The following is a 26335-nucleotide window of genomic DNA, read 5'->3' as shown; positions in this document are numbered from 1 at the left end:
TCGTGACAGGAGCACTAAAGTGATAAATACAAATCATATGAATCACAGGTGAAATATTGTAGGTGTTTTTTGTGTTGCTTTTTTACTACGGTTACGGCGCTTTTCATTTGCCCTGTGCTACATCTAAGGGTATCAAAAGAAGACAAGTGTAGAAAAAGAGGTCCTAAAGTTGTATTCATGTGGAAGTCAGTTTCTGAGACAATAAATCATTGGAAGAAAACACATAACTGAGATGTTTACTTAAGCTTTTGTCTTGGTTAACATTTTTCACATCTAAAAGGAAACTCCTCTTATATTTTCTTCTTATATTTTTAGTTTCTCATTATCAAAAATAGCACATCAGTTTTACTAGGTACAATATCTTTACTGTCCAGTTCATTTCTAGTACTGTATGGTGTTGTGCCTAAAATTGTATTATTGCTGTACATCTCCATTTATGGTTGTAAGGGTCCCTGGAATTCATATAATTTTTAAATGGAAAGAATTTCGCAGTGGTTTACAATGGATGCTGAAGTTTTTCCTAAAATCTCATAATAGTGAAATCTCCCTGATCGAAACTATTTTTGCACTCCAGTGTGCTAAATAAGGAGCACCTACAGGGCAGAAGATTTAGCTGAAGAAAATGTTTCCCAAGCGCGGTGGAATCAAATAATGTTGGAGCTTTTTCAGGATGACTGTAAACTGATATCGTTTTAATTTCTGCTCTTGCTCATACAATGGGGTAAACTGTTTGCTTCAGATCAGATTCATGAGACCCTTGTCCTAATTGCAGATTTCCATCTTTTTTCTATTCTAGACAAATATTTTCCTGTCAGAGGCCTGCTTCCATGCTTGACAGCCTAGAAATGGCAATCAGGCCTGTAATTATAATGTAATGAATTAAGATCATGATAATTAGATGTTAATATGGGATGACAGCCTGCAAAAGATATGACATGGAGCTGATGCACAAGAAATGTTAAACTGAGCAATAACTTAACAATAACAATAAAACGAAAAACGAAGACTTCAGTGATCCTTCAGGCTCTCTTCAGTGATTGATGCTGCCAGACGGAGACTCTTATTTTCTCTTGCAACCTCGAGAATAGTTTTTTAATATTATCGTTTTGAAATCTGTTTATCATATTTTTTATTGAAATGTGCTCATTTCTACCTATTGCCCATTGATTATAACCTATTACCCATCCTAAGTAAACTTGTATTGCTTCTTAAATAGAAAAACAGCAAGGGAATATTCCCCCAAAACTCCATTTCACTATAAATTAAATATCTTTGCAGCGGTGCGTCTTACACAGGTGGAATACTGCATGTGCTTGAAGTTTCTGGAAGCCGGGAGCGGTACACATCTCTACATTAGCTTTAATTTAAGCCGTGAACCAGGCTTCTACTATATAAACCTCCAGAGATATTTCAAAAAATTTGAGGGGACATCATGGCAGATGGAAATGGACTCTTTTTCCAGAGGCGAGAAAGCATTAACACGGACACATTTCCACACTACCCAGGGATCGCCCTGCTTATCTGTTCCTGCACCCTGCATGGAAATGCCACCTTAAACAGAATCAGTGTGCTCTGATGGGGTGACATATCTGTGTAACTATGCAGAATAACTCCACAGATTTGATTGACTATACCAGTGGTTAGTACACCTCTGTAGACAATGTTCTATTTTATAGGAATTAAAGCTCATTATTTGGTTCATCCTCTGAGTTAGATAGCTGAGGCAGTGTGGGGACGCCCTTTGTCTGAATTATTCTTTCTCCACAGCCAAGGTTTTTTTCTTGGATAATGAAAACAATGAGAACAGCTCAGTAAAGGCCTGGACCATTATCAAGTACATAATGGCCACTGTGTCAGATATTGATGAGTTTGTACACAGGCACACTTTATACTGCAGAGATAAAAACACATTTCTTTATAGAATCAGCGAAAGGTAATTTCACTGTTCGTCAGATAAGCTGACATATAGAGGAGCGAAAAATAAAAGAGCTTAAACAAAAGCATAAAAGTGATTAATACTATATATAATATGCTATATACACACACACATACTGTATAACATATTAATAATGTAGCAGTTAGTCAGTTGGTCTGGTTTCTGCTTTGGTTTGGTTTCATTAAGTATTATCAATAAACTAAATCTCTTCAGAAGTCAATTTAACCATTTAACTGAACTGTCGCCAGGTACTGTATGTTGATGTTTTTTTATTTCATTAAAGCAATTGTAGGTTTGTCTTCAAATTACAGTGAGGCTTGGGCTTGTGCATACAGTAAGTTCTTGAATTTGTTTAATATGTGTGATTTTTTTTTTAAAGGAGAATAAAAGCTATTATCCCAAACCCTCTACTTTAATAAATGTATCATCTCAGTGGTAAAAGGCTACATTATATTTATATGATATATTATACATAAGTATTGAAAACAATGCTTTTGAGTATACAGTACAAATCGGAAAAATCATATGCTATATCAGTATTTCCCAGATAATATCCTATGGCACAGTTTATTTTAGCTGTTGTTCATATCAGCAGTAACATGTATTCTAAATATAATATCACAGCCGGGTTTGAAAATAGTGACTTGTATTACAGTCATTCCACTGGCGTTGCATTACGTTATACTTGTTCAAAAGAGTTAAAAGGATTTGATAAAAAAAAATACAGCTAGACTGAACCAAGACACAAAATGTCATGCATTCGCAACTTGGGCATTAGGTAAGATCTCGGTCTGACCTCGCTTCCGCCTGGACTAACCACGCGTGCGGCCGAACGGTAGCCTTGAGGGTCTCCGGCATGACATTTTCTAGACGAAATAAGTTTCACTTAACTATACTTAGATCATTCTGGTAAATACAGGTGTACGATACGCAAACTATTCGCTCGCCATACACTAATGTTTGTTATTGTGATACACGTTTCCTCAACGAGACGAATCAATCGAGTGAAGACGGCAAAACGTTAAATGCGACACTGTAGTCGTTAAGCAATCATTAATGCACAAACTCGCTTTTTGATCCTTCGATGTCGGCTCTTCCTATCATTGTGAAGCAGAATTCACCAAGCGTGGGATTGTTCACCCACTGATAGGGAACGTGAGCTGGGATAAGACCGTCGTGAGACAGGTTAGTTTTACCCTTAAAACAGACCGTATGTTGGCCCCCTATTAATGAATTGTTTGGATTTGAAGTCAGACAACTGTATTGAGCCGACTTTCTAAAAATTTCCAAATCACATTAGACTTAATAATAATAAACTGGATGTTCCTACAGTATTACATAAGCAATGCATGCTTTTGTCTGTTTAAAAGTTTCAATAACATATGCATTATTATATTCTCAGCTGTGAATGCAAATATGACCCACAGTAAATACATAACTACGTGTGGTCATGTTGCTATTTTATTAGTTTTCTATTATTAATCCTCTGTTTTTTAATTGCCAGTTCAGTCGAACTGATTTGATATGATCTGTTGAGAAATTAAAATCAGTGTTACTGTTTTAGTGTTTTCATTTTCCATTAATTATTTCACCGTTGGTGAGATGTTTGCTTATACAGGTAAATATGGAAAACATTTTGATATCACCCTCTAGTTTTACTGCTTAATCAACTACTATAATCGGATTGTGATAATTCAGTACAGTATGAGAGTATTTTGCCAATATGCTTACTGACCATTTACTGTATGTCTTGATGCTTTTTACTGTGCAAAAATCGATTACTGTACTGTATATAGTACTGCATGTGACCAGCAGCCTAAGCTCTCATCAACTAAACTGTTTATATATAATATTTCCTCTAGGAGTTACTCAGAAATATTATCCTGATTGTCTAATTTGCCATGTGTCTTTTTATTTTCAGTTTAGCTTCATGCATGATTATTCCTCATGTCAGTAATTATTCCTATGAATACAGTGTGCATTGGTGGTATGTTGTTTGGTCATTTGGTCGAAATGTGTTAGGGGGAAGTGTACCCCTGCAAAGTAATACAATACACAATAGATGTGTTGTACTGCATTCATTTAATGTAAAAATCTAGTTCCTAGCAACAGTATGTAATGTAGAAGAATGTTGTCATGCCATTGGAAATGAAATGAAAAGTAGGTCACAAGTGAATCACACTTTCCCGCAATGTTTTTTTTAGATATTTTTGGGTATGCCAAAGATTAGCACATTGAACACACCCTCCCATCGCTCAGAGCATTGACGTTGATGCTCAAGAGACACTCCAGTTTGCTCAGTGTGTTAAAAGAATAGTAGGCACATCAGTGGTGACATATTTCATATATATATATATTTCATATAGTTCATCCATTATATCCCACACATTAAAATTAATTAATATTATGACAAATATGCACTACTTATTACATGTGAGGAAGCAGACATGTGTAAATTGCCCTTTTACAGTGACACATTGAGGCATACAGCTGTTTCATTGCTTTGGGTTTTTTTTTATTCATTTGTACTGATTTACTAGATTAGATTAACCAGTTTTATAGGCGGCTGTTTCCAAATCAAAGGGTTATCAAAAGCCATGTATTTCATCTTTATCTGTATAGGCACTGGTATTTTAATTTATCTTCATATGGTCATTAAAATTGGGTACAATTGCAAAGAGCATAGCAGACGTACTTGAAGTGCTCAGCTAGCCCACAGCTCATCAAACACACGTGTAAAAAGACAGCATTTAACTCCAGTGATACAAAAGCTCTTTGTGCATCACGTGCTTTAGTTCTGTACAGGATGTGTGTGTGTTCTAGGTGGCATGTGTAGCTAGAAAATGAATAGACAATCTCATAAGAACTGTTTCTTCAAATTCTGTACATGAAAAAGCAGGTGCAATAGTGTACAGGCTTGGAAAAAGAGGCGGTTCTTTATGCAAAGAAGTGGTGCTGGGGTGGAAGGCATCGTCAAAGTGTGAACGTGTGACAGCTGACTCACTGTGTCCCGCCAGAGGCGCCTGGGGGAATACACAGGCTGCGCATGATGCTCTAAATGACTCCTGACTGCTGTTAATGGTAATTGTAGAACAACACAAGACCGAAAATGATTAAAATTGTGGCTAAACTGAACCCACGGTATCTGTTTTGTTCATAAGTACTAGCAAATGAATCAATGGAACAGTCAAAATTGCAGTACACTTCGAATGCCAGGCGTCCCTACCCAGGTCATAAGCTAATGGGTTTCTTTCTGAAAAAAAAAAACACGGAGCTGAATAATCAGTCATGGGGTCTGTATCAGCAGTCCATAGGACCGGAAAGCAACTTTTACTTTCTGGCGTTGACTTGTCTAAGGGTCCCGACTGATAAGAGGCATCTTGAAAACGAATCTGACAGCGGTGTGCATACAAGACTTGAAGATATAGCTCATAATATAAAAACACTTCCAACTGCGAAAATTTAAATGAGCAGTTTAATCTGCAGATTTAATCAATTTAAATGTAAATCTGCAAATCTACAGGCAGTTGGAAAAAGCCATGTTTTAGGATTTGTTCAATACTCTTTTGAGACCTTCATTAAGAAGATGCTTTTGTGCATAGAAATTAAGTTTTACAACACCTGTAGTATGTGGGTACATTTATAAAGGTTATTGATATCAATTGTAAAGTATGCATAGGCATTTGTACAGATCTGTGGAGCGCGGGCCATGATGGTGAAACACAGAAGTTTTATAGAAACAATCAGAGAGATTTCACTGAAGTGAAGGCAGTGCTTTGTATAATTCTTCGCAAAACACCAGCAAACCAAAAGGATACAGAATTACATGATGTTCTTAATAATGGAATTAAATAATTAGTAACGAGACAGTCAAACGCATGTTTTCTATTTTATGTTCCAAGACAGATGCAGTTCATTTACAGGTACGCTGGTTCTCTTGTAAAGTGCTGGAATGTATTTTTGAACTTAAGAAAGATACAGTAGGCTGCCAATTTGGTTTGCCTTTTTGATGTTTTTAGTGCAGGGAATTCACCTGATTTGTCTTTTCAAGGTACTTATAAAAGTCCACTTCTTGTGCGTGATAAATTAAAGCTTTTCACCAGACGCTTGAAGTTTAGAAACATATAGTGAATGAAGTGACAGATACTCTACATTTCCCCTTTTGTCTGACTGTGGAGGTAGCACTTATGCAACCATTAAAAAAATCAAACAAAACATTGTCAGCCTCTTGTTAATGCCTCCTGCTTGCCTGCAGACACTCAAGAAGTTCGCCTGTTACATTCAAGAGTTGAATTCTGAGCCTAATGACTGGTTTGGCAACATTCTCACTGTGGACTTGGAAAAGCAGCTCACTTTGAATACTGTAGGCAAGGATGAGCTGATTGTACTATCTAGTGACAGTTCTCTGAAAGTGAGATTTCAGTAACTTGTGTTCACTACATACAGTACATTTTGGTTGGAGGTTAAGAATGAGTGCCAAGTGTCGTCAGGCAAAGCTTTAAAAGTAATTTTGCCATTTTATACCAGAAACAACGTGATTAGTGAAAGTCTTCTTTCAGAATTTGTAGTTCCAATGTTCAACTCCAGAATTTAATACCACACGGTACAAACATGAAATGGGAATAAAGGAAGAATGCATTAAGTCTCCATTGATATTGGATAATGGAAGCACCAAGAAAACAGTGACAAACTGCACAAATCACCTTACTAGGCAAATAAATCTGAGGTAAACTTATTACCCGAATCCAGATCATTGATATAAATTAGGAAGAGCACTGGTCTCAGTACAGATCTTTGGTACACCAAGTATTACATCATTGCAATTAGAGCATTCACCCCTTAAACATAAACTCTGTAGTCACAGAGACAATTAAGATTTTTTGGCAACAGATTATAGCTGGGGACTTTACGCATAAAACATAATGGACACTCAGGTTCATAAAATAGGATTCCTGGAACAATCCAACAGCAGCCTCTTCTGAACTGACCTCCTACTTTTTTTTACTTTAAATTTGCCAATTTTATACCTGCGTCTTTGTGTCTGCACTTCACGTGACATCCCCTGTACCCCCGCAAGGGGATAGGAGGAAGTGAGCACAAGCTCCTCTTGTCCACCCACCCTTTCCGAGCTCCTGGGGGTTTTGAACTGTTTGAGGCTCAGTGCTGAAGAGTGGAGAGACACTTCCCTTACTGACGTCATGTGGCCTACAGGTACCTGGTGTAACAAATACGCCCCTGCGTATCACAGGGATCTCAGCCGCCCGGGCTGGGGGAGCTCTCCTTTAGCTCAGCCAGCAAGTTCCCTGTTGTGTGACGCGGGAGACCCGGGTTCGAGCCCAGGCAGTGAGGGACGAACTGGTATGGCAGGAGCAGCAGGGGCGGGAACCCCAAGAACTGGTACACTGGGTAGTTGTAGGGGTTGCAGAGAGAGCGTAGCCAACTAATCCCAGTCCATGGCAGGGCTGAGCTCTGTGGTTTGGAGAGCCCTGATCAGAGTCAGAGAGTAAATGGGCCCAGGGTCACACTTGTTCACAACACCAGGACCAAACTAGATTAGTTTTACTGGTCAATCCACTCAGGATTGCCTGATTGTGTTTTATTTATTCAGCTAAAAGCATTAAGCTGGAATGTTGACATTCTTCCGACTTGCTGCGTTTTCTGATCTTCCCAGGCTGGTACAGTACGTCATGTAAGTGACATTATTATTAATTGAATCGCTTATCAAACATTGCTAGGTGAAGAACTCCTGTTCTTCAGAAATACCTGCTGTGCCACGTAAAACATTTTTTTTTTCAATAAAAAAATAATTAATCATGTCTTGACCAAATATTTTCCTGACGCTCATTATATTTGTTAATTTATCCATGGATCAGAGATCACATCACCCCCAAAAGGTTTGTCCATCCTCTGTCAGCAGAAGTTTTTGCCATAGGGCACTTTGTATGAACTGATTAAATCATTATTGTGGCTCTTTCTGCTCAACCAATTGCCTGTTCTGTTGTGTTTCTTACACCTGCTTCCATCGTTAACTGATTTTAATGAGAGATGGAGAGAGAGCTACTGATTGACAGCTTTAATGACCTCAGTAGTCTTTGTGGGGTGAACATTGTGTCAGTAATAACTATGGCCCATTTCATTTTACATTTCTGTGTCCATACTATGTTGCTATTTACACTTAAACTTCATCGAACTAATTCTTGACGCAATTAGTCGAGATGAGCATGGTCTTAAGACACAGCTGTCTGTCCTGAGGGATGGGGCTCTTTGTAGCCAGGTGCAGTTCAGATTTCACCATTGCCCTGCAGGGCCTGGCTGAATCTGGCTGCCATTGCATAATTTCAGTAGAAACAGAACACATTTTTACTGGATTGCAGAATTTCTTATATAATTTCAGATACATTACACAGCTCTTTAAGCCTTCAGGGAAACTCTTAATAAAAACCTTACTTTTAAACTCATATATTTGATTGTTACTGTTTTTGAGATACATTTGGCTCCAAATTCATTTAAACCCAATATACAATGTGACTGAAAGTTGTTTTTAGCAAAGAAAAATGCAAAATGTACATTCAGTATTTTTTGCGTAAGTAAATGAGAACAGGAATAATTGTAAGACTATTAGTATTGAATGAAACAAAAGCACAGCTGTTGAAAATAGCTGCATATTTTTCTTAATCACACTCTTAAAATATGTCAAAAATAAAGTGTTCAAATGGAAGCCATACAGTAGTAGTGTACATAGCTCCAGAGATTTCACAAAAGAGTTTAGAAGTCACCCTGAATGCCAAAGGGTGTTAAAGGAGACAAACACAAAAGTAAATCACTCTGTACCACATCATAATAGGGGATGTCAAGAATTGTCCAAAAATCTAAGATAAAATAATATTATACCTTGACAACTCAAGTGACAGCAATACAACATCTTTATCCAGAAATCTCAGTTTCATCTGTGGTGTCCAGCATCGACATGTTCAAGACTAATGGGATAGTTGCTGCCCCAACCGAGGAGGTGTAAGAAATATATACCCAAGACAGAATTGTGATAATTATGTTTATTTTAGGAATTTCCTTTATATTGAAGGCTACAAATTGATCCTAATATACAGTAGCTAACATTTGTGTATATCCTATACCTTTTGTTCTTAGCATAAGAAAGTTTTAAGGGTTCGTAATAATATACCCCCCCCCCCCATTATTCACATTTCTCAGTTGTTATATCCTACAGCTGGATGAAATAATATTACTTTATTTAGATAGATTTTTTTACAGAACCAGGCAGACCACATTATTAACATACAGGCTTGGTTTTCCCGCCGATATTTATATGAGATAACACATGCAACCCCAAAAAGTCCAGTACACATAAATTACATAACTAATTAATTTGAGCCTCATATTTGGAATGGTGTGGGAATTGTAATTACAGTAAGGGAACATCATGTGTTTAATTGCTGTTAAAATTATGTTAAATTGCTGTTAAAACAACTCTGATGGGATTAAACTTTATAGACCAAATGAGTTGTAAGTAATGTGCTGAGCATTTAGAGCACAACTATTAATTTATAAATTAGGGCAATACTGTTCTCCCTTAATGCCAAGCCCCTCAAATAATTACAGGGCTGACTTCTTGTATCCTGACTCATCAGCTCGGAAATAAAAAATCATGTCCTGTTTTATCAGAATGATTAAACGTGAAAGAAGTTCTTTCACTAGAAACGAAAGAGCAGAAGCAAGGCTGTAAGATAAGGATGAAGAAAAGTGACAATGATAGCAGAAATAAAGGTAAAAAAAACAAGGAAGAATCACATCTTAGCCTGTCAGAATTCATTCTATCTAGACAATGTGCGTGTCTCTTAGTTATTTCATTTAATCAGAGAGAACTCACACCATCCAGCCGGAATCCAGTTTTGTGAGGGAGATCTACAGTATAACCTCCAGCCTTCATTCTCCTCTGCCTTGCCTTCCTTACCTACTGTAGTGTCTTATGACTTCCCAATTGGTGGGTGGTCTCACTAGCTAAACGAAGGCAGTCAGCAAGGAATCAGAAGCCTGCCAGAGTGAGAATTCCCTATTTGAAGACTGCTTATGTTACGTGCAGTGCAAATGTTCTCCTTGCTGGTTGGGGGGCTGTCTCTAATGCTATACTGCGCTCGCAAAAGACAGTGGACCTGCAAATCAGTTTGCTAGAAGATTAGTATTGTGTGTGGACTGGCTGTGCTGGCTGCCGATATTTAATTAGCTCTCCACTGTTAGGGAGACTCTACTGCGCTGTTTAAGGAATCGCAGAGGAACATATGAAGAGTCTGAAAACACCGAGGTCAGACAAAAACAAGCTTTGAGAAGAGACCCACTTCGGCACAACTTGCACCCTGTGTTTAAGTTATGGAGCATTCAAGTGAGCCTGCTTAATTCCTTGCTTAAATTGTGGAGAGCTCCTTGTAAAAGAAGTCATTCATGACTCTGGGGAATGTTATTTGTTTTTTTTTCTAAAGAACAGCCGAACTGAGAGGAACTAATACTACCTGACATGCAGCTACAGAAAGGAAACAAGACCACTGGACACAGGCTTGACAGCTGTCAGAGACATCAGACTGTGGATTATATCTGCCATTGATCCTGTGTTTAAAAAAACACGTTTAATGACTGCTGGATCAGGTAGGGCACTTCTGGGCAATGAAAATCTGAAATACTCTGATGAGTTCAGGATACACTTTCTGTTTAAAGCAACACAAAATTTAGCCACCTTCTGTCTTTAGTGCAAATGGATTTTCTGTTTCGCAAAGGACAGACGTGTGTTTAAAATACAGGAGGAACCTACAGTATAACAACTTGTTTTTGCGATAAACCTATGCTGTAAACTGTAAACATACAATCTGCAGCTCTGCTTATGTGATGTAAAGTATTTCTTTTCTCAAACCATGTTCCATCTGAAGCCGACAGACATGTTGCAAATATCTTTCTTTTTTGCATCATATAATGTCAGTAAGTTATACAGAATCTTTATTACCTGGAGATAGGTGGGACGACTCAAGAGTCCTTATATCCCAGCAATATGCATTTTATCTCTGTCTCTATTTGCTGTGGAAGGATGACTTAGGAATGCATCCATGGGTTTTTCAAGGCAGTGAGGACCCATGGCTTACTTTTGTATGTGATCTGTGACAAAGGAGCGGTGATGATCACACATCCACCAGCCAGGAATGTGTCCTTTTGTGGTTCTCCTGCATCCTTCTCCAGGTAGCAAGCTCTGCACTCTGTCAAGCCTTACACGAGAAATATTCAAATAGAAAAAAAGTCATTAAAAAATGAACTTTTCGGAGGTGAGCAGTAACAGCTCCAACCTGACGTCCGTTTCCTTCGTCCCGCTGAACCTTGACCGCAGACCGCAGAAGCCGGAGTTCCTGCTGGGCAAAGCCAACGGCTCCCACCCCTGCAACACCAGCATGGACGCCAGAAACCTGTCGGACCTGTCGTGCGCCGAGGGCCCGGCGCCGCAGTGCTTCTCCATGGTCTCCCTCCTCGACAAGAACTGGCCGGCTCTGCTCACCATCGCCGTCATCGTCCTGACCATTGCAGGGAACATCCTGGTCATCATGGCTGTGTCCTTGGAGAAGAAGCTACAGAATGCCACCAATTACTTCCTGATGTCTCTGGCCATCGCCGACATGCTGCTGGGTTTCCTGGTGATGCCCGTCTCCATGCTCACCATCCTGTATGGTAAGTCCTTACAGTCGATGCCAATTAACATGCCTGGGTGCAGACAACTGACCCACACACGGGCACAGAGGTAGCTAGATATTGCCTGTTGCTTGCTATGACTCATTCATAAAAGGGCAGAGACGCACATTGCTCCCCCCCAGAGAAGTACACCTAACTACAAAAAAAAAACATTCATGTACTCAGCAGAGTACGACTAGCTTTAAATGGACCTTGCTTTCACTCTACTTAAATTGAATTTACCGGTCTAGACTCCATAAGGCGCACGTATCCTTATGGTGAGGACGTGCTTTCACATTGAGTTCTCCACTGAAAAATTAAAAAAGAGACGCTTGAACTCTTCCAGCCTATAATAATACTTCTGCATTCACAGATGACACACCGCACTGCTTTCTGTGACAGTAGATAAAGTGCATTTAGCTTCTTTCTTTATATACCTTCTTCGTAACTTAACCATCCTCGTCTGTTCATCTGGTAATTGTTAGATATCTCTTTAAAATCCAGGGACTTTCTCTTTGCAGTTTCAAATGTCAAACTGTGTTCCCTTTAACAGCCAGTACTCCTTGAGCTTTTAGTAGCTAGCTGACTTGCTACAAGGCACCAATGTAGGAAACCAGTCTAAAGATGTTGTGCTGCGAAAATGGCCATTTCACTAGCATAAAAAATCACCAGAAAAAACATAAAGGAAGCAAATGATATTTCACAATGATTAGACTTATTTAATATACTGTACTGTACTGTAGGTGGTGCACATGTTCTTATGTATGAGCTTTCTTAGGATATTAATTTACATCTTGCAATTGTTTGTTTAATTCCAGTTGGAATTCTGCAGATTTGTTCATAGTAGTTATTGTAAAAAAGGCAGGAACAGTTGTTTTCATTTTTAGATTTTGCTTCAGACATACGGTACTAGTGTTCTATTGCTTGTATATTACATTGCAAAATCAGCTTTCCAAAATATAATTATTGTGGCACTTGTCATTGTATTTTGTGTTTGTTACACAGTAAGCACATAAACCACTGAATCTAGTTTTGAAATGTAAGCTTTTGAAATTAAAATAAACTGTACATTGTCTTCACACTTTATGTGATCACTGATTGTATACCTTTTTTCAGTCATTACAAACCATGGGGCATACAGATTAGATTAGTTCGATTAGTTTAAGTTGTTACTGTTGATACAGTACTGTTGATATTAACACATAAGTATTGTAAATCACTCTGGATAAGAAAACCTGCCTATAATAATAATAATAATAATAATAGGTGGTGGCCTCTAGTGGTAGAATCTGCATACACACTATACAAAATTTAAATCTTTACAAAATGTTGTTTGTTTCAGCAACATCGGCCATCTTTCCTTCTGTCTCCATCTTGATTGACATCTTCAGAATGTTATATTTGCTTTCAGCAAACTATGAGGAGGCTCTGGACCAGCAAACAGGCCTCCAGCTAATTTACCACTCGGGCCTTGTGAGCAGACCTCCGTGTCCCTCTGCATGTGTAGAATGTCAAGACACTTGAGGCTCACATGTCTCCTGGGTCAAACGCCAAGCCTTCCACCCGCCCCGCTGACCGTCTGCCTGCACGTTTCACACTGAGTACAAATACGACACACTTGCACAAATCAAACTGATTCTTCCAAGTTCTTTAAGTAAATACTTGACACACGAAGCTCCAGGGGTTAGGACGTTCCTTGAAACCAGATTCTTATTCCTGAAGTTTCTCCAAACTACGCATTAAATACATTACTCATTGGTGAAGGGATGTTTTAAAATTCTATTTTCACTTCTTTTTTGTCCCAGATCCTCATTTCAAGAATAGCCAGAGTACTTGTTCATTTTGGTTTTAGTACTTCTTCAGTGCGATATCATCAGTACTGTTTTTCAGACTGCCTGATATTTCAGACTTGTATTGATGGTCATTGTACTCTATTTATTCCTAAAAGACACTTGAGAGTGCAGCTTTCTGGTGCAACACACAATAACCACAATAACACAATAAATACACAATAAATAAAACATATCATTTTTCACTTCCAGAACAATCTGTGTGGTTTCTTCTCGCTTGTGTTTTCTGCCTGTCAGTCTGCTCCTTCAGTAAATTGGTATGTGGATGCACTTTCATAACAATGTACAGTAAATGTAAATATAGTTGGAATGGAATGAAACAGTGGAGTGGTAATTAGCACTGCTGCCTGACAGCTCTTGGGTCCTGGGTTTAATTCTGGACAGGGGCACATTATGTGTGAAGTTTGCATGTTGTTTCCAGCTGTGCTTGAGTTTCCCTCTGGTTGCTCTGGTTTCTTCCTACTGTCCAAACACAATCAGTTTGGTAGGTTAATTGATCACTTAATTGTCCCTGTTAATTTGTTGCCAGCAGCCATATCACTCTGCAACCCACAACTGGCAGCTCACTGAAGCTCAGCAGGTGTGAGCCTGGCCAGTACCAGGATGGGAGACCACCTGGGAAAAACTAAGGTTGCTGCTGGAAGAGGTGTTAGTGGGGCCAGTAGGGGGAGCTCACCTTGCAGTCCATGTGGGTCCTAATGCCCCAGTATAGTGATGGGGACACTATACAGTAAACAGGCGCCGTCTTTCAGATGAGACGTAAAACCGAGGTCCTGACTCTCTGTGGTCATTAAAAATCCCAGGGTGTTTCACGAAAAGAGTAGGGGTGTAACCCTGCTGTCATGGCCAACATTTTCCATTGGCCCTTACCAATCATGGCCTCCTAATAATCCCCCTCTGTGAATTAGCTTCATCACCCCACTGAGAGCTGGTGTGTAGAGAGCGTTCTGGCGCACTATGGCTGCCGTCGCATCATCCAGGTGGGGCTGCACACTGGTGGGGGTGGATCCCCATTACCTGTAAAGCGCTTTGAGTGGAGTGTCCAGAAAAGCGCTATGTAAGTGTAAGCAATTATTATTATTATTATTATTATTATTATTATTATTATTATTAATTTGTGTGCATGTGCCCTGTGATGGACTGTCATTCTGTCCTGTCTTGCGATCAATATGTCCAGCTCAGGCTCTTGGTTACCTCAGCCCTTACCAGAAATGAGTGGCTTTTCTGAAATTAGATGGATGCCTGGATTTCACAGCTTTCAGTAGCTGTCACTCATGTGTTTCCTTACTGTGTCTTATGGTCACAAAAATGTGTGGGCACAACAAAAACGGCAAATGTATGAGGTGGATGAGAGACTTGTTTATTTGCTGTGTATATCACATTAAAATAGCCATACCATTTGGAGAAATTTAAGATCAGTTGTAAGGCTGAGCAGGCAGCTTTAAAAACATTGTCGTCAATTAAGAGAACAAATACATATTTAATAATTGAAAGAAGAAGAAGACATAGTCTGTATATCCTTGGACAAAACCTAATGGAAACATTCTATCTGAATCTCAGTGTACAGTGGAAACTGAAAAGCAACTTGTTCATTTTATCATCCTCTTCCTACTGAGGCAAACCTACATTTTTCACTTTCAGTGGAGAGCAAGCTGTTAATACTGTGCATTCTGAAGAAATGGAGGGGAGTTTTATATATAAAAATAAAAAGCCCTGCAGACTTTAAAGAATGGCAGCATCAGTTCTTTCCTTTCTGTAAATGATTTGCTGTTATTAAGGTTTTAACCTTAAGGTTTTTTTTGAGTCTTCAGAAGTTATTGTAGGCAGGTCGGTCCCTTTTCAGGCCATCAAGGCTCAGGGGCAATGGGGGGCAAGGGCCACCATCTTTCTTGACCATCTGACACTGGAGGTGGAGGTGATGTGGGCAGCATCACACTCCAGCCGGCCTGTTACCCCCAGAAGGATTAACCCCCAGTACTCTAGTGGAAAGCAGGCTGAGTGGACCTGGGAGCCCTCTGGAAGGAATGAGAGCTACATCACCTGCCCTTACCTGGGATTGAACCCGGGACCTTCCAGTCAGGAGCTAGACACCCGTGTGCTCACCTGAATTTTTTCTAAATGCCTGCATTGCAAAAACAAATGTAGGTACTTCCTTAACAAAACAGCCTGAAAAAATAGACATTGCATTTTATTTCTTAATTGTATTGCCCAAGACGTTTTTGAGAAAGCAGCAGATTTACTCTTGACTTGAGCAACCAATTTGAATTCTGTAAGACAGGAAATGGGACTGGATGATACAAGCATGATTCTATCCAAATCAAGTCAACGGTTCAACCAAACATGCAAAACCGAAATTTGAATGTGCCATTTGTGGGATATTTTCTGTTTGTCGACAGCTCCTGTGTCTGTTCCTTTGAAATGGCAGCAGTGAGCCATACTGGGACATACTCTAGACATATAGGTTAATATTCAATCATAGTTAATTTATTAATATATTCTGTTGCATTCTAAGTTTATTTATTCTGACTTGATTAGCTTGATTTAATTAGTTTAATGCTCTTGCTCATTATATGGTATTAGCAGAAATACTGTTGTACATATTCATGATACATAAAAATCTTTAGTTCAATTGCATTTAAAAAAAATAAATTACAATATTGAAAGTGTGTTGATTTAGTTCAAAAAGGAGACTTGCTGCAGGTTTCAGAGTGACACAACCTTACTACCTTTGCATTCTAGTCCAAAAATAAACATCTTAGTTGTAGCTGATCTGTTTTTTCACAGTTTTAATTACAATGATTTTGCTTTGAATTATTTTCTGTAATAAGGTTTCAAACAGCTCCGGAAAAGTCCGGTAAAATTAGATTCCTCACATTGGTCATACATTATTCTTCAATCTACCAAAACAGCATGTGCTTTCACCTTTAATCTGCATTTCTCAATGTTCGTCAAGTGGTAATTATGATATTGCACAAAAGCTCAATGCCATTTATTTTCTGCCCTATGCTGCAGTCTTCATATGAGCAAAACAAAAGAATTAATGCTCTAAAAATGTGTCCCTGCTGAACACATGCATTTACTATTTTATGAAAAGGCCATTGCTTCAAGTAATTTTGCATGATGAAGTCATTTCTATAACAACCTATTTTAAAAATGTAAAAAAATAGGATAGACGTTAACATCTCAGAACTGGAATTGGAAATCATCCCACATGAACAGATTTGGTTTATCACTCACATTGCAGACCTTCATTATAAATTCCTGTGTGCCACTTTTCAAAATACTGCACTTCCTGTGCCTGGCACCTGTGCTGGTGACTTCAGGAATTCAAATGTTCTTTCACTGATTCATGATTCAGATACAGTGGTCACAGCCATGACAAACTGCACCTCTGCTCTTATCTGACTCTACATTCAGCAGTGCTGACTCAAGCACTGATCTTTTCTTCAGCAGACTTTCTAGAGGAATTCCCCCTACACGCTGGGGAAGGTCTGTTGGCACACAATTACATACATCCTCAATCCGTTCTACATGAGCAGGTGGGAAAGTTAATCTGTTCATTTGTTGAATATGACAACAAAGTCCAGATGATATACAGTACTACAGTTCAGAGTTTATGCTGTACAGTATATTGTCAAGGATGTTAAGCTGCTACATTGCAACACCTATGGAGAGAGGAGTTTATTTGCCATTTGTACTGTACATGTGCATTGGGATTCTTATTCTCGCTGTTTTCTTGGGACGTACAGTACACAGTACAATAGACAACACCACACAATGTGCACAGCACATTACAAAACAGTAATTAATAATGACAGTTGTAGATGACCATTGTGCCAAACATAGCACAACAACATATAACGCTGTAGTACAGAACAATAAACACACAGGGCAATGAATATGTGATAGCCAAGTAAAAAGTACAGAGAGCTATTATACTACAGTATATATACCTGTATACAGTGTATTCAGTGCAAAACTAGAGTTGCATTACAAGCTGCCGGTAAATTTGTAAACATTCCTATGCAAATAGTGCAGATAGTCAGACACCTACTGTAGTTTACATGAAGAGCGTATTGAAATTCTTGGGAGCATACAGTAGATTTTTTATTAAATTATTATATAATTAAAAATGATGCACGAAGGGAGACGAAGGGATTTATACTTTATAAATAACACCGTGCTCTTCTTCCCAGGCATTCAGATTCTGAAGGTAAAGTTTCCAGCTGTGACAATATTTCCTATCTTAAGTAAAGTTAATATTTAAATTCAGCCTATGAAAACAAATAATTATGTTTAATTTATTTATTATTTGACTTGATTAGCTTAAATGCATATTGCTACGTTGTTCCAAGAATTGAATCTAGAAAGCAAAACACTAGTTAAAAAGCAGTGCCTTTCTTACTATGCAAATTCTTTTTTTCTAATATTTTAGGGGGAATTTCAGTAAGAACTGCAGGGTAATTCATGATAAATGGCTTGCTTAAATTGATTATGCATGCATAACATATCCATTTTGCCTTTAAACCCCACGATTATTATGTATTCGTATATCTTCACAATTATGCGATTTAGTCCTGCTTAGATATTAAGGCTATAAGCTCTGTTCATACTCACTTAACTGGAGATTCGTCACAAAACTATTGCTTATTATCATATAATTGTCATTCCTATAGTACTGTAGTTCCATTCCATTTCATAAACCACTTTATCCAATTTCAGGTCAAGAGGGAGCTGGATTCTAACCCCACAAGCAACAGGTCTTTTCCTGCCCCCGTCCTCTCCTGTCTTCCGTTCCGGTATGACCTCCCACAGCTGGAGGAGGAGCAGCCCTGCTCCTTTTCCCCCTGTGGGCTGACCATCGCTCAACACAGTTTCACACCCCACACTTCCCCCCTCTCCCCGTTCGGCCCAGAAATGTTACGGAGGCTTCCTTCCGAAGGCTGTTTCCTTTCCCCCTTTTCTTCACTGGCACAACTATCCGTATCCTTGTTCCTGTTCTGTTTAAACCTCATAACTCAATATGGAACATGGAAATCGGCATTATGGTGTTGTACTTGATCCTCTTGGGTGCTCTGACAGTTTCATCCTCTTAGCCAGGTGGTCGTTGTTTTCTTAGCTTGGTGAGTTATGCCGACAAACCAAGTTCATTCAGATGTCACCTTGACTTAGCTTTATTTGGGGTTTATCTGAACTACTGATATAATATGCTCACCAAGGTCTACACTCTAATGTTTTTTTTTGTAAGACCACAAAAGCTTAATGAAAAAAAGTTACAAATGAGAGGAGGCCTTTTGGTCAGGTGAATTAATTTGGTTGTTAATGAATCAGAGAATCTCATGTGTCCGGTTCTCGAAAGAGATCAGCGCATCAGCCTCTAAAGTTTGGGTAGGTATCTAGATTCAGAATCCCTCATCCCTTGGTGTGAAAAAGTGGCTTCTGATCTCAGTTTTAAATGTGCCTCTCTGTAGCTTCCTCTTGTGTCCTCTGCTTTGTGTTTCCCTGTTGGATCTAAAGAGGGCCCATCAACAGCGCTGGTAGCTTGTTCCACATCCTTCTGAGTGAAAAAATGCCTTCTGATGTCTGCTGGTTTTCTTTTAAAAAAAAAGGACAGAGTGTCTGTTCCCACAACATGGCTGGGTAACATGAAGCGGATTCCATTAATTTAACGTTCTCAGTAAGTGTTTGCTTGCAGTGTTGTACTACAGGAAGAGCAGAAAGCATATTCTTGTAAAGGAACACCACGCTTGTTTAATTCAAACTGACATATGGGTGTGGGTGGGATGAGGGTCTGTTCCTGAGCAGAATAATGCCCCTTAAACACGCAGCCAAAGCTGAAATCACTTACAAAGAACCACAGGTTTCGAAACTGATGTATTGGCCTCCTTCCATCACCAGACCTTAATTCCACTGAAATGTTCCGAGATAAACTTGGCAAAAGACCGAGAACTAAAACGGGAACCAGCTAAGTGGGATTAAACGGACCAAAACGAAGTTCTGACATGGAGTGCTGAGAGTATGGATTGCTGTGACCACTAAAAATGAGAGGGTGACTGAGAAGGCAAAGAAATGAACACTTCACATTTGTGCCTCCTCTGGTTGTACTGCAGTCAGATTCTCCCCCGATTCCTGTGCATACTGCAGCTCTCCGGTTGAAAGGACTGTATATGTACAGAGCTGCAGAGAATGGCTCGTAGGGAGATCAAAGGGGAGCTCCAGCGAGCACAGGGCACCGACAAGAACAAGTCTGGAAGGGCTTCAGGCTTCTGAAGCGGAACCATTCCAAGTTGTCTCCCTCCACACAGGGTCCGTGAGCTACTCCACATTTAGTAACATTTAATGAGCCGTCTAACAGTGTTATGAAATCATTTTTACGAGGGGTCAGCCATGAAGTGATTAAAATGCCCTACGGGGTTGGGATGTGAAGAGAGGATGAGCCGGAGTCAACGGAATGGAATGGCTTTCTCATCCCTGGGAGTGACTGCACATCAGAATGCACAGGGTTCACCTGGGTGTCTGAGTGCATAATGCAACTCCCTGATCATTTTTAAACTGGCTTGTTTCCACTGAAGGGGCTGTTGTTTTATGGAGTTATTCTGATTAACGTGTGGTTCAGGAGGCACCTTTGATGAAAAACTGCTCATTACCGGCACCCACAAATGTTAAATTGCTTAGACTTTTGCGTAGGTTATTAATCCAAATTACAAGGGATGCATTAATATATTCATGACAAAATCCTGCTGGAAGCTCATGAGCAAAAATCCTCTTGGGAATGAATTAAAATATATTTTGGTTCATCATCATCAGGAGGTAGTTTTGCTTGATCTCAATGATATCATTACGATTATTGTTACAGAACCTTAACTCTGATTTCGGATATGCAATGATGATCTCGACTGTCCGAATAAACTGGGTTAAAAGAGCAGCAGAACACACCTGTGAAAAGTTGCAGATAAACCTGAGCGCTCATACGCATTTAGTTAAGACAACTTTTGTTGGAGGCGCATACTGATAAGGGATACATTTTAAATCTGAAATCCAAATTTAATTAATTGAAATCCCTTGCTTATCCAGATAGGTTAATGGCGAACAAATTCTCATTTACAGCGATGACTTGGAGACCCTTTTGAGTAGCGGCACATTTCCTTGAGCAGTCTGAGAGAAGTAGCTTGCTCAATGGTACACAATCACAGTGTCACACCTAGGATATGGACCACAGCCTTCCACCTCTGAGTCTAGACCCCAGGCCACTACTCTACACTACTGCCCAAGTTGTCTGCTGTAGGCATTGTTGGAGCATTATGCTCCATAAGGTTACACTCAAATGAAGTTTAATATCAGGTGCCCAATTTAAAAAAACGAAAATGATTCCACCTGCAAAATAAGAGCAAATGAGAGTATACACTATACACTACCAAGATTCAATTCACCAAGGTCCCAAAGATGCTGAGCATCAAAACAGGGGTTTAATAGCTAAACGTGGTCTGAAGTTCCACATGAGATTCATTAAAAAGGTACAGTAGCACTATGTTTTCTGGCAGAGCGCTATTTTTCTTCCGTTATCTCTTAATGAACATCATTAATCACTAGGTCTTCTTTTCGTGAGTCTCTCCTGTTTTGACACATGGAGCTTCCAAAAGATTCTCCTAGCCTGCTGTGCTTCTTTTCTCAACGTGTAAGTATTTTCATAGCTCCAGTTCCCAGTCGTGCGTCTATTTGCCACCTCTGGAGACGTAAAGAACATTTTTCATGTGGAAATCACTTCCTCTAGGGAAATCCTTTTGATTGGTGAAATTAACTGTGATGACTAACCACTGTTCTCCAAGCGCCAGTGTTTTTTTTTCTTTATGCATTTGTTTCATTTGGGATGTTACAGAATTTGCAGACACATACTGTACTTTCATCACACCTTGCATTATGAATCACGAGTCATTAGAACTGAGGACGGGGCCAGTCTCATGATATTACATTGATGTTTTCCGTACTCCGTACTGAATAGGCTTTCCATTTCTATTTTAGTTCTCGTTTGTGAGCATGTGCCTTAACCACACTGTTAAGATAAAAAAGTTAAATCGTTTTATCCTTGCATATTCCATTGAATTTTCAATGAATATTCTTAATATTGCAACGCAAGCTATGACACCTGTGTTTGGTCATAATAAAAGCAATAGGAGAATTCTATTTAACCAAGGCAGTGCATTTACTTTATATATGCATGCATGTTCCTGCATCCCAATGAAGTTACACATAGATGAGGTATTATAGATGCACAGTGCAGTTCTCTGTGCAATTTTTGACAGACTTTCAAAACATAATATTTATGCGACATTGAAGGCTTTAAATTTAATGTGAATCAACAAACCTGTGTCAGAATAGCAATTGCAATCCCTCAGTTTTCATTTGACACTTTTTTTATGAATCAAATTTCGCTGAAAAGACATTTCTCCAATTCCCAGTTATATCCAGTGCAAATCAGTGTGAGGCATTTGGGATTAGGAGGTTAGAAAACTCTGGAGTAACCTGAGATTTAAAAACGTATTGTGTGAAAATTCATACACAGATTGCAACTTGAAAATATGAACCACAACACCTGGTGCTTTAGGCCCTGGATATTTTCCTTGGGCTCAAGGGTTATTTCTTTACTCAGCCGAGAAATACAGTACAGCAAGACACTTTCTAACCCAGCCTCATTGCACTGCTTTCTCTGAGAGCTGCTATGACATACTTGTCTAGGCTTTACTGCAACAAATTAATTCCTGAGATAGGATCTAACAAATATGTAGGCAAATTAAAGTCATTTGGTTAAAAAAAACTTTATCCGCTTATTGGATAAGTTTGTTTTTTTTTAAGTCCACTGCATCTCTAATACAAGTGAGAATAATTGGTTGTGAAGAAGTATCCTATGAGTGTCCCGCAGATCGATACTGTGCTGAATTACGAATGCTGTGTGATAACAATAGTCTTCAGCTCCACAACTGTCATCTTTAAAGGGAAATTAATTTCTATGAACCACCTCTGATTCCCAATTAACACATTGTGACACTTGTTAATTGTTCAAAGACTTTCATTTCCATTGCTGTGCAATGTGATACCCCTCATTTATTTTCTGCTAAATGAAGCAAAGTTAATCTGATTTGGCACCTGGTTTCACTTCATAAATCATCGCTTTACTGCACCTTTGATACCTGTCAAGAACTTTTGTCTGACAGCTTATGCAATACGTGTTTTTTTATTCTTTTCTAGTTGACGGGAATTCCTAACCGCGTTTTTTAGGAAAACGAAGCTTTAAGATTCTTAAGACTCAGAAGTGTGGTTCTGCAGTCCTGCTGCCCTCCCTCGTTAGTCACAGCGGTTGTTGAGCCACAAGCAAAAACCCGGTTCAAAGTAAAGACTGTTATGCCACTGGTGCGGAGGAGAGATATTTGTGTTAAAAACGGACAGTTCCATAATACTTCCATGGCACCAGACAAGAGCCGAGAACAACCCGAAGTTTAGCCAGAAATCACTCCTGCCTCGCCAGTGTCTTTGTTGTGTTTCCCCTGCCAGCGGGTTTGGCGTCGATGGAGACCAGAGTGACTGTTCAGGCGTTGCCAGTGGTGATAACAGCGTGAGCGTGCAAACTGAGGGCTTGTATACTGTAGGTAAGGAGCACGCTCTGGGGCCGTTTTGTCCTGCCTGGGCTCCCCTCCCCTCCTTCTTCAGACAGAGGGATGTTCATCAGAGCCACTGCGCCGGGCTCCCTCAGCTCCTCCGACCGGCTGACATCATTCCTCCGTCCTGTCTGCCGCCACCCCCGGCGGCCTCCATTCATCACACTGGAGCGGGAGAGAGGGGGCCCCCATCCCGCCGTCCCAAACACTTGACCCTCCCATTAAAACTCTTGCGAAATATACTGCCCCTTCTGTGCTAAAACATTTAACTCCCACTAGAGACTTTGGAAGAATAACTGCAACTGAGTTTTCTCTCCCTTTTTTTTTCTCTGCTTCTTAATCATCCATAAAGAGACCCCAGGAGACATCCTTAGGTCTTGTTATTCGTGCATGCTGAAATCTATCAAACGACAGCACAGCACTAACACGTGTCATTTATCTGGAAACCAGAGCTGTCATTTGACTCCCCTGGGCACTTAGCCCATAATGGGCAATGGTTCATAAATATGCACCCGGTTCGAAACGTCTGATGGATGCTTAATTGACTCGGTAGCCTGGAGCTCGTTGCGTGGAAGAAAACTTCAGTCTAGCGATTCTGAAATCTCAAACAAAGTGTACAAGAACACTGTTAGAGCAATTCTGGGAGCAAAAATTAAAATGTAACCCTTTAGGATGAGTTAGCCTCTGTAAGATTGACTTCCCTCGTCTAGATTTGAAAGAGAGGACAGAAGCCCAAGCCAGAATAAGACAAATTTTTAAACACTACAGACGATAAGAAAATGAGTATCACACACATCTTAAAATAACGCTTAGTCCTCTACGGATAGGAATAGTACAGGAGAAAAGTCATGAGTTTCTCCAAAGAATCACTGTCATGTCCCCCTGGCTGTAGTCTTGTTTTGTGTTGTCTTCCTTGTCTTTTCTCTCTTCCCTGAGCCACAGGTGGGTTTATAAACCCCACATCATACGATCTGATCAAAACCTGACAGCAGTATAATACTCTACAGAAGCTCTTGGACTGTGAAGTCTAAATTGGTCCTTTACTGATTCCTTGATTTTTGCTATGAACTCTAATAATTGGATAATTAATAATCATATAATGTGTCTGGAGTCTCTAGATGAAAGTCTAGAAAAGATATCAGATAACAACACAGGATTACATTCATAATAGGAATAGGAAAAATAAGAGAAAGCAGTAGAAAAGGGAATGGTAGGTGAGAAAGATAGAAAGGAAAGTTGATATAAAATTATTACATTGCAAAAATGTCTAATGACACTGTCATTTGTAAAATTTTTGATTTTATCTTAAAACAATCATCAGAGTGGTTTTGTTCCTCAGTAATGTATTCTTATGCAAGTATCCCATCATCTAACAAATATAGCCCTTGTTCTTTTGTTTTTATCACAGAGTGCTAAATTAATTTAATTATATGTTAAATATTTAAAGAAATACTATACTTTGGACTATACAGTGCCTTTACCTTTACAAGATATTTTGTACTCCTGGTTTAGATGTACGCATTATATAAACCTAGGGCACATTCAAGAAAACCCTTTACATTCAGTTTGCAAGCTTTCTTGGGGTGGCATTATAGTGCTTTGGTTAATGGTACAGCATTTCTAAATACAATACAGACTTTCTGCATTTCATCAAGAACCACTACAAGTACATTCAAGCAGTTCAGGATGAAGGCACAAAGTATAGATGCTCACGCTTCTGGCCACCAGTGAAGATCAACAAGAATACAAAACATGATGAACCAAATTAATTTCAATCATGCAAAGTACCTTCTCACCACAGCAACACTGAACTAGATGTTTTGATTACAGCCTGTACCCAGCTGTCTGAGGATTTTCTGAGGACTGAGAGCATCTCATTTTGAGGGGCTGTTGTCATGGTTATTAGACTTTATTCAGAACGTATTGCTCAGCAACAGACATGTGAATGTGCTACCCTTTGCCTGGCATGTTTTATTGCAACATTTAACTGTGGTCACCGCTACAGCCAGTATCACCATCTTACTAGACTCGGCAACACGGTTTCATTGTTAAGGGCCATGGGTCATCAATTTTCAGTGCAATAGCTCCCTAAATGATTTGATCATCCAGATAAAAAGCATGCTGTCACAATGTAAAATCTGGGAGACATCCAACAGACAAAATCACAGTTTCAGTTAACACTGAAGTCCTAAATCCTGCATCCCATGTTCACTGTTGATAAAAGGCAAAGGTTTACAAGTAATGTGACATTTGTATTCGTCAAGTCCAGTCCAGGGAAGGAAGACATCCAATGCTTGAAAGCTGTTTGCTATATACTTGATGTATATGTAAAGGGAACTTAGTCATTTTAATAAGTTTAGCATAATAAGAGGGCAAAGCCATTACACTGTAACAAGCGGCGTTGTTGTTCGAGTGAGGAACCCTATGCGGAGCAGGGGAGCCCAGGCAGGAGAGACTTCTGACGAGTCCAAAACGTCAGGCAGAGACGTGCCCGAGGGCGAATTCCGGGTTCGATACCAAAGGTTATCAAAACAGAGAGAGGCAGACGAGATCGATGTCAAAATTGAAGATCCGGGTTCGAGTATCCAAAAAGGCAAGAGGACGTTAATAATGAGAGGCAAGGAGTTCTGAGAAAGCTAACAATACCGAGCGCTGTTCCGTGAAACAGTAAGTAGAGGGTGTGTTAACAAGTGAGATGCTCAGATTGGATGAAGGGATAGATCAGCAGTGTTTGCTGGTGCTTAACTGAGACGAGACCGTTTGTGAGGAGGGTTCCGATTAGCAGTGGACGTGACATACTGTATACTACTGAAGTGATCAGTTGAACTCAGCAGTAAAAATGCTTTAGGATGTTAGTTGGCGAAATGTCACACAAGGCTTGGCAGCATGACTCACTACAAACTAATAAAGGACTCAGAATTTACCGTTAGAGACCAATCTATCCTGACATTCAAACAGCCGGCCTTGCAATCTCTCCTCTCCCCCTGCACCTCACATGTACACAAAGATAACTCAGAGTGTCTGTCAGTCTCACTCAACCTTCCTACAGAAGTATTGGTCAAGCATAAGGAAAATAATCAGAAAACAGAATAATCACCTCTTGAAACAGCTGCCTACACATAATAACATTTGTCAGTATTGCTGACAGCAAGACGTTTGAAATTATGTACAGTATTGTAAAG

The 26335-nt window shown here is 39.5% G+C and overlaps 1 protein-coding gene across 3 annotated transcripts in view; it reads left to right on the top strand.

Moving 5' to 3' along the window:
* The first annotated feature begins 9817 nt into the window (after positions 1 to 9817).
* The window catches only part of htr2aa (5-hydroxytryptamine (serotonin) receptor 2A, genome duplicate a), a 34701-nt gene continuing 18183 nt past the window's right edge, over positions 9818 to 26335 (top strand). Inside the window, exons 1-2 of one of the 3 annotated variants that reach the window (XM_088646447.1) lie at positions 9818 to 10331; positions 10429 to 11653. In XM_088646447.1, the coding sequence (XP_088502573.1) occupies positions 11242 to 11653 (412 nt within the window). In that variant the 5' untranslated portion in view covers positions 9818 to 10331; positions 10429 to 11241. Of the gene's footprint in view, positions 11654 to 26335 lie in introns of all 3 variants that reach the window. The other 2 variants (XM_088646457.1, XM_088646437.1) reach the window with 2 other exon arrangements.

The sequence above is a fragment of the Lepisosteus platostomus genome, chromosome 2, assembly GCF_059453375.1.
Source record: "Lepisosteus platostomus isolate fLepPlt1 chromosome 2, fLepPlt1.hap1, whole genome shotgun sequence".
NCBI classification, from domain to species: domain Eukaryota; kingdom Metazoa; phylum Chordata; class Actinopteri; order Semionotiformes; family Lepisosteidae; genus Lepisosteus; species Lepisosteus platostomus.
This window is presented reverse-complemented; position numbering and strand designations above follow the sequence as displayed.